At 35.5% G+C, this 12806-nt stretch overlaps 1 protein-coding gene across 1 annotated transcript in view; it reads left to right on the top strand.

The window, feature by feature from the left end:
* Positions 1–12806, top strand: part of LOC138697028 (uncharacterized) — a 343065-nt gene that overhangs the window by 119306 nt on the left and 210953 nt on the right. Inside the window, exon 3 of the mRNA XM_069822620.1 lies at positions 3043–3164. Within this exon, the coding sequence (XP_069678721.1) occupies positions 3043–3164 (122 nt within the window). The remainder of the gene's footprint in view (positions 1–3042; positions 3165–12806) is intronic.

The following is a 12806-nucleotide window of genomic DNA, read 5'->3' as shown; positions in this document are numbered from 1 at the left end:
AGATATCTTCATTTATCTTCTATTTGTGTAACGTGAGAGCCAAGTCTTAGCGTTTTGATGTGTCAGTAGTTCTTAATCGTAGTGCACTGTCATTGGCCTCCGCTCGAGCAGATTCATTTCATTCAGATGATGAAAGCTCGCTGAAGTCCAGTCTCTGGCAGATCTGTGTTAGCGGAGGTTTCTCATTCTGCAGTTTTGTCCACCACAAGTATCAGCATAGTCGAATTCGGGGATCGAACCAGCGAAATTGTATGTTGCATGACATATTTATGAGCTAACTTCTGCAAACTTCAATCAGGTTTTGAACTATTGGAGCCAAAACAGTGAATGTATTCTCATTTTCTTCTTCTGTTTGGACATCTGTAGTTTCTTAACACTGTTCCATTGTTCTCGAATTTGCTGATACTTCTAGACTTGGTGACTGTCTTATATTCCCACTAAATATCTCACATAGACCCTACTCTACGTACACTTTTTCCAACATAATACTATTTAGTAATTTTTACTTTTCCTTTCAAGGAATACATTTTCTCAGATTAATAAATGAACCATAAAGAAAAACAGCTTCACATTTACTTTAATTGCTTGCACAGTGTTATAAATGGACGGAGAATTTTTTTGTCTACAAAAGACTATGGTAACTTGTATACTCCTAATGACTAGGAGAGCCAATATTTCAATAAATAAATTTTAGCATTTAAATAGGCCTACCTATAGCGCGTGTTCCAATTCAATACAAGGGTCCAGCATCGACGCTCCTCTGTCTTTCGGCAGTATAAATATCGTCAGTTTTCACGGATACCAAGTATCCTTTCGCTTAACCAGTACCTTTAAATTATTTATTTGGGATAATGAGAGTTTTAGTTGTTCTATACATATGGTGCAGCAATGTTGCTGAAGCTCATTTCCATTAATGTTGTGTACTAGCCGTGTTGTTGCACCATCTCTGTTGAAAAATGTGTAATTATTTTCTTCCTTGATAAGTTGTGAAAACAGCCGCAAAATGTTGTTCACATAACACTCCGAATTGTTTCGTAAAAATATGGGCCCAAATATCCTTCGCGTACAGATCGCACATGATAGGTACCACTCCCACTTTTTGATCATGCAGTGGGACTTTATGAGAAAAACGTGGATTTTTCGGTATTCCAATAACCGAATATTCTGAGCGATCTCTTAGCCACTCAGGTAAAACCCAGCTTCTTCAGTGCAAACAAATAAGAAATGAATAACCGATTACGTCGTGGATTGATTCTGACATCCAGCGAGAAAATCGTGTCTGTGCTGTTGAATGAGCTGGGTTCAATTTATGAACTTCCGACACCTTTGAAGACACTTCAAACCTCTTACCATTTTAGAATGTGTTCAACGCCTGTGCTAGGCCACGGTTACTTTCCCTTGGTCTGAATTCCATCCTCAAATGCATGCCTTCATGTGTTTGTTCTGTTAGAGCACGATTTGAACAACGTTTCTTCCTATCGATAATGAATGACTGCATGGGAGTTCGAGTGATTGAGTGGGTGGATATGTGTTCGAGATGGAAGAGAATTCGAGTGATTGAGTGGATGGATGAGAGTTCGAGTGATTAAATGGATGGATGAAAGTTCGAGTGATTGAGTGGATGGATGAAGGAGTGATTGAGTGAGTGGATGTGTGTTCGATATGGAAGAGAGTTCGAGTGATTGAGTGGATGGATGAAAGTTCGAGTGATTGAATGGATGGATGAGAGTTCGAGTGGATGGATGGAGTGATTGAGTGAATGGATGAGAGAACGAGTGATTGAGTGGTGGATGAGGGAGTGATTGAGTGGGTGGATGTGTTTTCGTGATGGAAGAGAGTTCGAGTGATTGAGTGGGTGGATGTGTGTTCGTGATGGAAGAGAGTTCGAGTGATTGAGTGGAAGGATGTGTGTTTGAGAAGGAAGCGAGTTCGAGTGATTGAGTGGATGGATGAGAGAGTGATTGAGTGGATGGATGTGTGTTTGAGATGGAAGGGAATTCGAGTGATTGAGTGGATAGATGAGAGTTCGAGTGATTGAGTGGATGGATGAGAGAGTGATTGAGTGGATGGATGTGTTTTTGAGATGGAAGGGAGTTCGAGTGATTGAGTGGATAGATGAGAGTTCGAGTGATTGAGTGGATGGATGAGAGTTCGAGTGATTAAGTGGATGGATGTGTGTTTGAGATGGAAGAGAGTTCAAGTGATTGAGTGGATGGAAGAGAGTTCGAGTGATTGAGTGGATGGCTGAGAGAGTGATTGAATAGATGGATGTGTGTTTGAGATGGAAGAGAGTTCGAGTGATTGAGTGGATAGATGAGAGTTCGAGTGATTGAGTGGATGGATGAGAGTTCGAGTGATTAAGAGGATGGATGTGTTTGAGATGGAAGAGAATTCGAGTTATTGAGTGGATGGAACAGCGTTCGAGTGATTGAGTAGATGGGTGAGAGAGTGATTGAGTGGGAGGATGTGTGTTTGCGATGGAAGAGAGTTCGAGTGATTGAATGGATGGATGAAAGTTCGAGTGATTGAGTGGATGGATGAGAGTTTGAGTGATTGAATGGATGACTGTGCGCACGAGTGATGAACGAATAGGTGAATGATCGAATGTTTGATTGAGTGAGTGATTTCTTGGCTAATGGAATGGGTCAGTGCTCGAGTGATTGAGTAAATTGATGAGTAGTTGGAGAGTGATTGGACAAAAGATTGAATGGGTAAATCATGGAATAATTTAGTGAATGGGCGAATGATTGTGTAAAGGAGTGATGGAATGATTTAATAATTGAATGATTTAGTCATGTTTGACTAAATTATTCATTGAGTGATCTAGTGATTAAATTGATCAGTGATTGAATGAATAAGTAACTAGCAATTGAATTAATTGATGAGATTGAGTGAGTTTGAATAAGGGATTGGGTAATTGAATGAGCTGTCTCATTGGGCGAGTCGATAGAGTAAATGAGTTATGTGTAGGCCTGTGTATGAAAACATCGTCAGAGATGGCAGAAGAGGAGTATCATCAATGTGGCAATTTGTTTGTTGCAGTCCGATGTACACGCGCAGCACAATGTATCCTGGCGCGATGTCGTACATAAACGTGAGCTCCGGCGCCGGCACCGATGTCTCCGTGCAGAGCGCTGCCTCGCAGAACCTGTGGTCCACGCAGGGTAAGTAACGTCATTATCATTACATCCATCTTAAACACATTTCTGGTGAATTGATAGTTAATTTTTTTTTTTATGTATTTCGAATACAAAACGACAGTGGGACATAGTGACTTTCTTGCCCTTCTTCCACTCACACTTCCCAATATAAACAGTAATAGGAGCTGGATCGTTGTGAAATGTGTAATGAGAAGCTGATACTCTCGTATATGAACAGTAATAGAAACTGAGTCCTTGAGAAATGTATGATGACAAGCTGATACTCTCCTATATGAACAGTAAAAGGAGCACAGTCATTGTGAAATGTATAATGACAAGCTGATACTCTCGTATATGTACAGTAAAAGGAACACAGTCGTTGTGAAATGTATAATGACAAGCTGATACGCTCGTATATAAACAGTAATATGAGCCGAATCGTTGTGAAATGTATAATGACAAGCTGATACTCTCGTATATGTACAGTAAAAGGAACACAGTCGTTGTGAAATGTATAATGACAAGCTGAGACTCTCGTATATGAACAGTAATAGGAGCTGAATCGTTGCGAAATGTATAATAACAAGCTGATACTCTCGTATATAAAGAGTAATAGGAGCTGAATCGTTGTGAATTGTATAAGAACAAGCTGATACTGATGTATATAAACAGTAATAGGAGGTGAATCGTTGTGAAATGTATAATAACAAGCTGATACTCTCGTATATAAACAGTAATAGGAGCTGAATCGTTGTGAAATGTATAATAACAAGCTGATACTCTCGTATATAAACAGTAATAGGAGCTGAATCATTGTGAAATGTATAATAACAAGCTGATACTCTCGTATGTAAACAGTAATAGGAGCTGAATCGTTGTGAAATGTATTACAAGCTGATACTCTCGTATATACACAGTAATATGAGCTGAATCGTTGTGAAATGTATAATGACAAGCTGATACTCTCGTATGTAAACAGTAATAGGAGCTGAATCGTTGTGAAATATATGACAAGCTGATACTCTCGTATATAAACAGTAATATGAGCTGAATCGTTGTGAAATGTATAATGACAATCTGATACTCTCGTATATACAGAGTAATAGGAGCTGAATCGTTGTGAAATGTATAATGACAATCTGATATTCTCGTATATAAACAGTAATATGAGCTGTATTGTTGTGAAATGTATAATGACAAGCTGATACTCTCGTATATAAACAGTAATATGAGCTGTATTGTTGTGAAATGTATAATGACGAGCTGATACTCTCGTATATAAACAGTAATATGAGCTGTATTGTTGTGAAATGTATAATGACAAGCTGATACTCTCGTATATAAACAGTAATATGAGCTGTATTGTTGTGAAATGTATAATAACAAGCTGATACTCTCGTATATAAACAGTAATATGAGCTGTATTGTTGTGAAATGTATAATGACAAGCTGATACTTTCGTATATAAACAGTAATATGAGCTGTATTGTTGTGAAATGTATAATGACGAGCTGATACTCTCGTATATAAACAATAATATGAGCTGTATTGTTGTGAAATGTATAATGACAAGCTGATACTCTCGTATATAAACAGTTATATGATCTGTATTGTTGTGAAATGTATAATAACAAGCTGATACTCTCCTGACATTCAGTGGAAGCCTAACAACTATTTCGATTGCAGTATCCATCTTCTTTGATGTTTCTTTCTTCTTGCTTGAGGTCTGTAGAAGAAGGTATTATTCCCACTCCTTTTTACTTTTTTCTAGTAATCGGAAACCGTAAGTTCGATTGCTCTATCTAGAGACGGAAATTAAAATTTTATATCTCCAACGTCACATCGTAAAAATTTTCTTAAAACAGCAGAAGTTTCATGTAAAGATCAGCAGAACCATCTGACGAAGATCTCACCTCTGTCGAAATGACTGGACACCGTATAGACTTCTACTTGCTGTAGCAATGAAGGCTCGGCCATACAGACAGCGGGTGTCGCGGCGGGCAGCGCTCTGTGCCCTCGACGAGAAGGCGTTTTAATTGTATTACGTAAAATCTTATCATCCTTGTCAAACAGAAGGCGGGTGACTAGACGGACTATGCTAGATCAGTGATATTCAAATTTTTATAGTAGCGTACCTAAAAAATACATTTTTTTTTTTTTACTTTCGTACCCCCAAACTGCATTAAAATTACACTATATAGGAAATAACAAAAGACTATGATTGATGTTGTATGAAAAATAAATTATTATTATTATTATTATTATTATTATTATTATTATTATTATTATTATTATTATTATTATTATTATTTTATTATTAGCAGGATATTCTCTTTTAGACCGAAAAAGGAATGAAGAAATTTTAGAACAATTAGAAGTAGAGTCAGTAGAAGAAAAAATCAGCAGATACAAATTCAATTGGCTAGATCATGTAAGAAGAATGGAAAATTCAAGAATCCCAAAAATTATGATGCAATATAAACCTAGAGGACATCGTCGACCAGGAAGACCTTTTAGAAGACTGCTAGATGGGGCCGAAACAGGTCTACAGAGGCCTAATTCGTGAAGGATGATGAAGATGATGATGATTATTATTATTATTATTATTATTATTATTATTATTATTATTATTACTAGCCGTACCCGTGCGCTCCGCTGCACCTGTTAGAAATAAATATAAAGTAATTACGTAATTAAAATAGGACGTTTGAGCCAGGGAACTTTCGTGTTTGATAGAGGGATAAATCGTTTAATATGTTACTTAATTTAAATTGTATTTAAATAATTAAAATGCGGTCATGTTTGTCCAGCGAGCAATCATTTGGTGTAATGACAATTTCTTTAACATGTTTCTTAATTGTTATTACATGCAACCATAGTTTAATGAAGATTGACATATCATTTAGTTTTAATGTGTGTACTTTACATTACTTGCTATATGTTTCAGAAGTTACTGTAATAACATTGTAGAATTATGTCCATCTAGAGAAACTACACTTTCCAATGGTGAAATAATAATTAAACAATTAAGTAGCTTCCGATATTACTTCATACAAACACAGAAACATTCTCTTAGGCTATGTTTAATAGCTTTCGATTGTTATTGTTCAAGGCCCCTTATAGACGAAGTCATTTGTTATTATTTCAGTACAGCACCTTAGATGGCGTTGTTATTGTAATTTTAAAACTTAATTATCTCTTTAAATATCAGTCCTATCAAAATTTTGTATAGAATAAAACTTATCGGAAATTATTTGTAAAGAAACTTTTGTTATTTAATATTTTTCATGTAAATCAATAATAAGCGAGATATTTCGATTTATTTAATTCAGGCCTCCTTATAACCCCCCCCCCCTTTAAATAAAGTATTTTGAATGCCATATAGCCTAAAATCTAAGTTACAACGAACTTTATTTATATTCCAATTTTCATATAAATCGGTTAAGCCATTATCTCGTGAAAAGGTGACAAACATCCAGACAGACAGACAGACAGCAGACAGACATACAAACAAAAATTTCAAAAAAGCGATTTTCAGTTTCTGGGTGGTGAATTATATATGTTAGGACCAATTATTTTTAGAAAATCGAAAATTACCAGAAAAATTTGGGCTACAGATTTATTATTAGTATAGATTATTACAGCAGTTATTGATGCAATAATAATAGTTATGAATTATGTGAAATATTATTGAAGCAAGGAAAAAAATAGTTGATATTGTAAAAGAAAAGATGTAAACTGCAATAATTATCAACACATAATGTGAATCAATATGTTTATACAGTATACCTAGATAATGGAATGCGCACCCCTTGAGACAATCCCGCGAACCATAGATTGAATAGGCCTACCACTGGTCTAGATCATGGCAGGCAGAAGACAATTTGTGTTTGGAGACATATTTGTCGCGTGTCGATGTAGGAATTCAATGCAGAATTTGAAAATTAGCCATTTTCAAAACGTTAATATTTTATGAATTCAAAATATGTTTCTCAGGTCCAGAGTCCGGAGCCCCAAGCCCTTCCTATATCTATATCGGAAACACTAAATACCCCTAAGACCTCACTACAGCCAGATTTAGCTATTGCAGATGGTAGATGAAATGAGAGGAAGATGGAGAGTGTTGAAGTGAGGGAGGGAAACGGGAGTACTCCGAGAAACTCCTTCTGAAACATTTACTTTGTTCAACACAAATTCTGTCACGATTTGACCGGGGATTGAACCCGCTAGCGTCGAGTATACAATGCGTTTTCGGAATAGGCCTATTGCGCAGTTTTTTAAAATTACTTAACTGTACCTTCTACATCCACAGCAAGAAGCTCATGAAATGATAGAAAAAGAATAATACAAATAAAATGCTGCCTATACCTAGTCTACAAGTTAAAAAGAAAATTGCAGACTGGCAATTGTTTTTTGTATGAAGTGCTTGCAGCACGTCGATATGTACAACAAAATTCTGGGAGATAATTATTGTTTAGTATGTAAATTGGTTTTATAATCGTTTGTGCGACTTTAAGAGGTACAATTGTTGGGTTGGGTTTATTGTGCAGCAGCAGTAGACAGTTTGTCCCGCTTATCTTCCGAGTTTTCCCTACGCCAGCGAGTTCAGGCACTTGATAGAGAACAGCATGAATGAAGTTAACAACCAGATAGACTCAGCTTCCCCAATCTAACAGGTTCTTATTTCAACTGCTGAGACAACCATATTTTTAGTACTTCGTCATGGGTGTAATGTTCGTCTTTCTTTACCAATGATACGTGTTCAAAACCAGGTTAACATATGAAATTTGTTGTGAACAATAGTAATTTTAAATTGTCGTTACAGTTCCGAACAGTTTTCGGTAAGCCAAATATACAAACACAATAATAATAATAATAATAATAATAATAATAATAATAATAACTTTTACCAAGAAATAGTCCGCTACACAATGGCTTTTCTTCATCCCAAAACGATCTTCTGCCGCCATTACGTCTCTCTCACATATGACTTTTCCCTCCATGCTTCTTCGCACCTGTCCATCAAATATTCTCGTATTCTTCATTTATTATTATTATTATTATTATTATTATTATTATTATTATTATTATTATTATTATTATCCTGTTTTCTTCACTGAAACCTCCAAAAAACTGGAATATTTCCGAAAGAATTTATCATTAGAGTCCGGATTTATATTATGTACTAAAAGTTAAGAATGACACTGAGTGCGAGAATTTTTGAGGGTACCGGATACTACAAAGTGACTTAAATTAAAAAAAAAATTGTTGATTTATGTGCAATGACACTTTAAATTTATTATTCCTTCAACTCTTCCGGCAAGTGTGCGTTTTTAATAGTTTGTAATTGTGTGCATGTCACACTTCGGTTACGTCCCCTTCCCTTTATCTATTTTTCTTCTTTCAGCATTTTTCGAACTTTGAGTACACCTGGTGTGGAAACTATTTCAGATAGAAACTTATTTTTTTACTACATATTGCCATAGTGATGCCCTTTGCATTAAATGTCAAATTATGAGAATTGGGAGGAAAAAAAGCGGCTAAAATCTTATTATATTATAAAAAGTGATGTCAAATTTTGGATATTTACGAACAAAAATCAGGAGGAAAGCATCATGAGAGTGAAACTTGTTTTAATGGACAGAGGAGGCATTGAAGAACAACCTTTAAAAATTCAGCTCTAGATCTTCAATTGTTTAGGAGCTGAGTGTACCGAAACATTGAAAATTTAACATGTCAAGATAGGAGGTATCTGATTCACAAGACTCCGAAATGTAACAATAGAGAACTTAATAACAACGATCAGGCAGTGCATTTTGTAAATCGCATGGCTGATTTTATAAGAGGCAGTTAGTAGGATTAAAGCCTCTTAACGATATCAAGAAAATACTGAATGACAGGAATGGCATCCGAAAACAGTGGTGGCCTGGATTGTATGTTTATAAACTATACCAAGGAACAATATTAACTTTTAGTACATATAAATCCGGGCTCTACAGATCATAGGCCTAATGAAAGAGATGCAGTCCTTGATGGTCCTTGTCTTTATTATGGCCTTTTTCGTTGTGTTTATCGTCCTTTGTGTCTTTCTCAATGTCCTTACTTATTGTCTTTGTAGTCTCCTTACCGTGGTCTTTGTCATGGTCCTTATTGTGATCCTTGTTGTAGTCCATGTCGTGATCTATTATGATCTTTGTCGTAGTGCTTATTGTGATCCATGTCATGATTCTCATCTTGGTCCTCTTCGTTGTCCTTGTGTTCCATGTCGTGGTCCTTGTCTTTGTAGTGATCCTTGTCGTGACTTTTGTCCTTATCGTGGTGTTTGTTGTCTTTGTCGTGGTCTTAATAGTGGTCATTGTTGTATTATGTATTTTGTCATGGTATTGCATTTGCCATTTTAAAATAATATTCTTTCTTACACTTTAGTTTTGTGTCACATGGTATTAAATGGTAAAAATTAAAATGGGTATCAAAGGCCTACTGTCAGAAAATACGTTACGTACATTTTTTGGCGTCAGCTCTGGAGAGTTAACCTGGCACATTGTGCTTCCCGTCCAGAGGAATTAAATAGCAACGCCAGGCAAGTATAAATTTGTTAAGTTGACTGGTTTAATCCCCTTCGTGCTCCCAGGATGCCTCACTGCGTCCATGTCAGTCCATTGCAGAAGGGTGTGAGGAAGTTCTTTCTTGCTTCCCACATCACCCATACACAGGACTATCAGTGATTTGTACGTGTCTTCAGGCGCCAGTGACCTGTCACAGCCTGCCATATACTAACGTAAGGAAATTCATGAAGTAAGGCATTTATCATAGCTGCTACTGTTGCTTCACTAGAAACCCTTCCGAATTTCTAACAACCCTCTTTCCGTATTCTGACGTGAGTCCAACACTTGTGGGTAGATACATAAAGAGCTCTTTCAATTAAGCGAAAATAAAATTCGGTTTAAGCCGAAGTACCAGTTCTCATCACTTCCATATGTTACCAGTATGACCAGGAACACATACAATATGAAATTTTATTTCTTTCTGAAATCGCACCCCTATTGAACACGCTAGGCAGCGGTCTCCCTGTAGTTAGGTTTACCCGAAAAATCGGGATTGTCCTTGTTTTAGGCCTCGTAAGTGTACCGCACGAAATGAAAAGACAATGGTCAAAATCTCAAATTTAGAAAATCAATAAAAGTAGATTCTGATAGAATAAATACTATATCTGAACTTTCTCCATGAAGCATAGAATACATGCATAATAATGTCAGTGGTATAATAATATGATGTATTTCTACTGAGTTCTCTTTATGGTTTTGTTTTTAGAGCAGAATAATATTACTAGTACCATGAAACATATGTCCTATAAACCTATTGAATTGTATTTTATGTTAAAAAACGAATATAGCGTATTTTCTCGATTACCCCTTGCGTTTTTTCATAAATATACAAGTAAAAATTACGGGTGTGTGGCTTAGTTAAGTTCAAATTCAAATATATTCATAATTTACATTTCAAATGATACATTTGAATAGATACCCGAAATGAGCAAATGCTCGTGCTCAGGTACAGTGCAGTAGAGCCTACATAAATGTTACAGACCATAATAATTTTGATGATAGAAATAATAGTAACAATAATAATAATAATATTAATAACAATAATAGTAATGAAATAGGTTTGGAAGTAAATCCCGAAAAGACAAAGTATATGATTATGTCTCGTGACAAGAATATTGTACGAAATGGAAATATAAAAATTGGAAATTTATCCTTTGAAGAGGTGGAAAAATTCAAATACCTGGGAGCAACAGTAACAAGTATAAATGATACTCGGGAGGAAATTAAACACAGAATAAATATGGGAAATGCCTGTTATTATTCGGTTGAGAAGCTCTTATCATCCAATCTGTTGTCAAAAAGTCTGAAAGTTAGAATTTATAAAACAGTTATATTACCGGTTGTTCTATATGGTTGTGAAACTTTGACTCTCACTTTGAGAGAGGAACATAGGTTAAGGGTGTTTGAGAATAAGGTGCTTAGGAAAATATTTGGGGCTAAGAGGAATGAAGTTACAGGAGAATGGAGAAAGTTACACAACACAGAACTGCACGCATTGTATTCTTCACCTGACATAATTAGGAACATTAAATCCAGACGTTTGAGATGGGCAGGACATGTAGCACGCATGGGCGAATTCAGAAATGCATATAGAGTGTTAGTTGGAAGGCCGGAGGGAAAAAGACCTTTGGGGAGGCCGAGACGTAGATGGGAAGATAATATTAAAATGGATTTGAGGGAGGTGGGATATGATGATAGAGACTGGATTAATCTTGCTCAGGATGGGGACCAATGGCGGGCTTATGTGAGGGCGGCAATGAACCTCCGGTTTCCTTAAAGTAAGTAAGTAAGTGAGTGAGTGAGTAAGTAAGTAAGTAATAATAGTATTAATAATAGAATAACAGTGACGTAGATAATACAAATATACAAATTAATTAATTAATAATAAAATAAAAATATTAACAATAATAAAATAATAACTGTAAGATTTACAAAATAAAATATAAAAACCACTTAGCTAGAGTTAACACAACTTAAATAAGCATATAATAACCAGAAAAAAATAACGAACTCGAAATCAGCAAAAAAAGTTCGTTGTATCGCAGACGACAGCAACCGCCGCCATATTGATGTTGTGTTATGCATTATTGGTAAGAGAGGGAGCCGAAAGTCTACATCCTAACGTTCTCTTCGAATCTTCTAACATACAGTCATAGAAAGTTAATACTGAAAAAGTGTCTACGAGTCAAACTGTTCATTATTACCAGATAAATACAATAATAATACTGAAATATATTAATCAAGTTTCAGTTATAGCTAGGTCTTCCCTCTGGTGCAAGAGGTATCATATCAAAATATTTTATGAATGGCCGGGAAAACATAAATTTTAAGAACGTTATAGTGACAAGTACAATCAAGTGTATATGTGGCAATGCTAAGAAATGTGGAAACATGCACTGTTTATTAATTAAGAAAATGAACTGTTTACATATAGTACAATGTTTTATCTTATAGTTTACATGCATGAGATAAATACAATAAATATTAGTAACATATAATGCTAGTAACACTTAAAATAATAAAAAAATGAAAGTAATATCATATAAACATTTTGACTTTATTTTTAAACTTAAGAATGTCTAAATTGCTTAGGTCTGGATTATTTTTCAATACTGAATTGTATAATCTTGGTCCATAATTCCTACTGTGTCTTAATCCAGCTGTATTGTGGCATTTAGGTTCTGCCAAAAGAGTTGGGACATTTCTTCTGGTGTTATGTATATGTTTGTCAGTTATAAAATATATTCGATTTTTGTGAAAATAAATTAGTAATGTATGTTTATATATTTGCTCAGTTTTTAGTACTTGGAATTCAGAAATGAAGTTTACAACATTGCCGATTTTCCTCCAGCGCAATTCCTGTAGGTAGCGTGTGCCATTTATCTTCCCCTTACAGATACGAGTATTTAAATTGTTAACATTGCTAAATAGCGTTTGAATTATCAATACGTGTCAAAATAAAGTTACAGTGTGATAAGTGTATAGTTTGTCGTCGTGTATTGCCGATGGATCCGTGATACATGAGCACGCATATCGCTTCCTCATGTGAAGAGCTTCAAAC

This window comes from Periplaneta americana, chromosome 3 (genome assembly GCF_040183065.1).
Source record: "Periplaneta americana isolate PAMFEO1 chromosome 3, P.americana_PAMFEO1_priV1, whole genome shotgun sequence".
In the NCBI taxonomy this organism is placed as follows: Eukaryota; Metazoa; Arthropoda; class Insecta; order Blattodea; family Blattidae; genus Periplaneta; species Periplaneta americana.
Note: the sequence above shows the minus strand (reverse complement) of the source record. Positions and strands in the feature narration are given on the sequence as shown.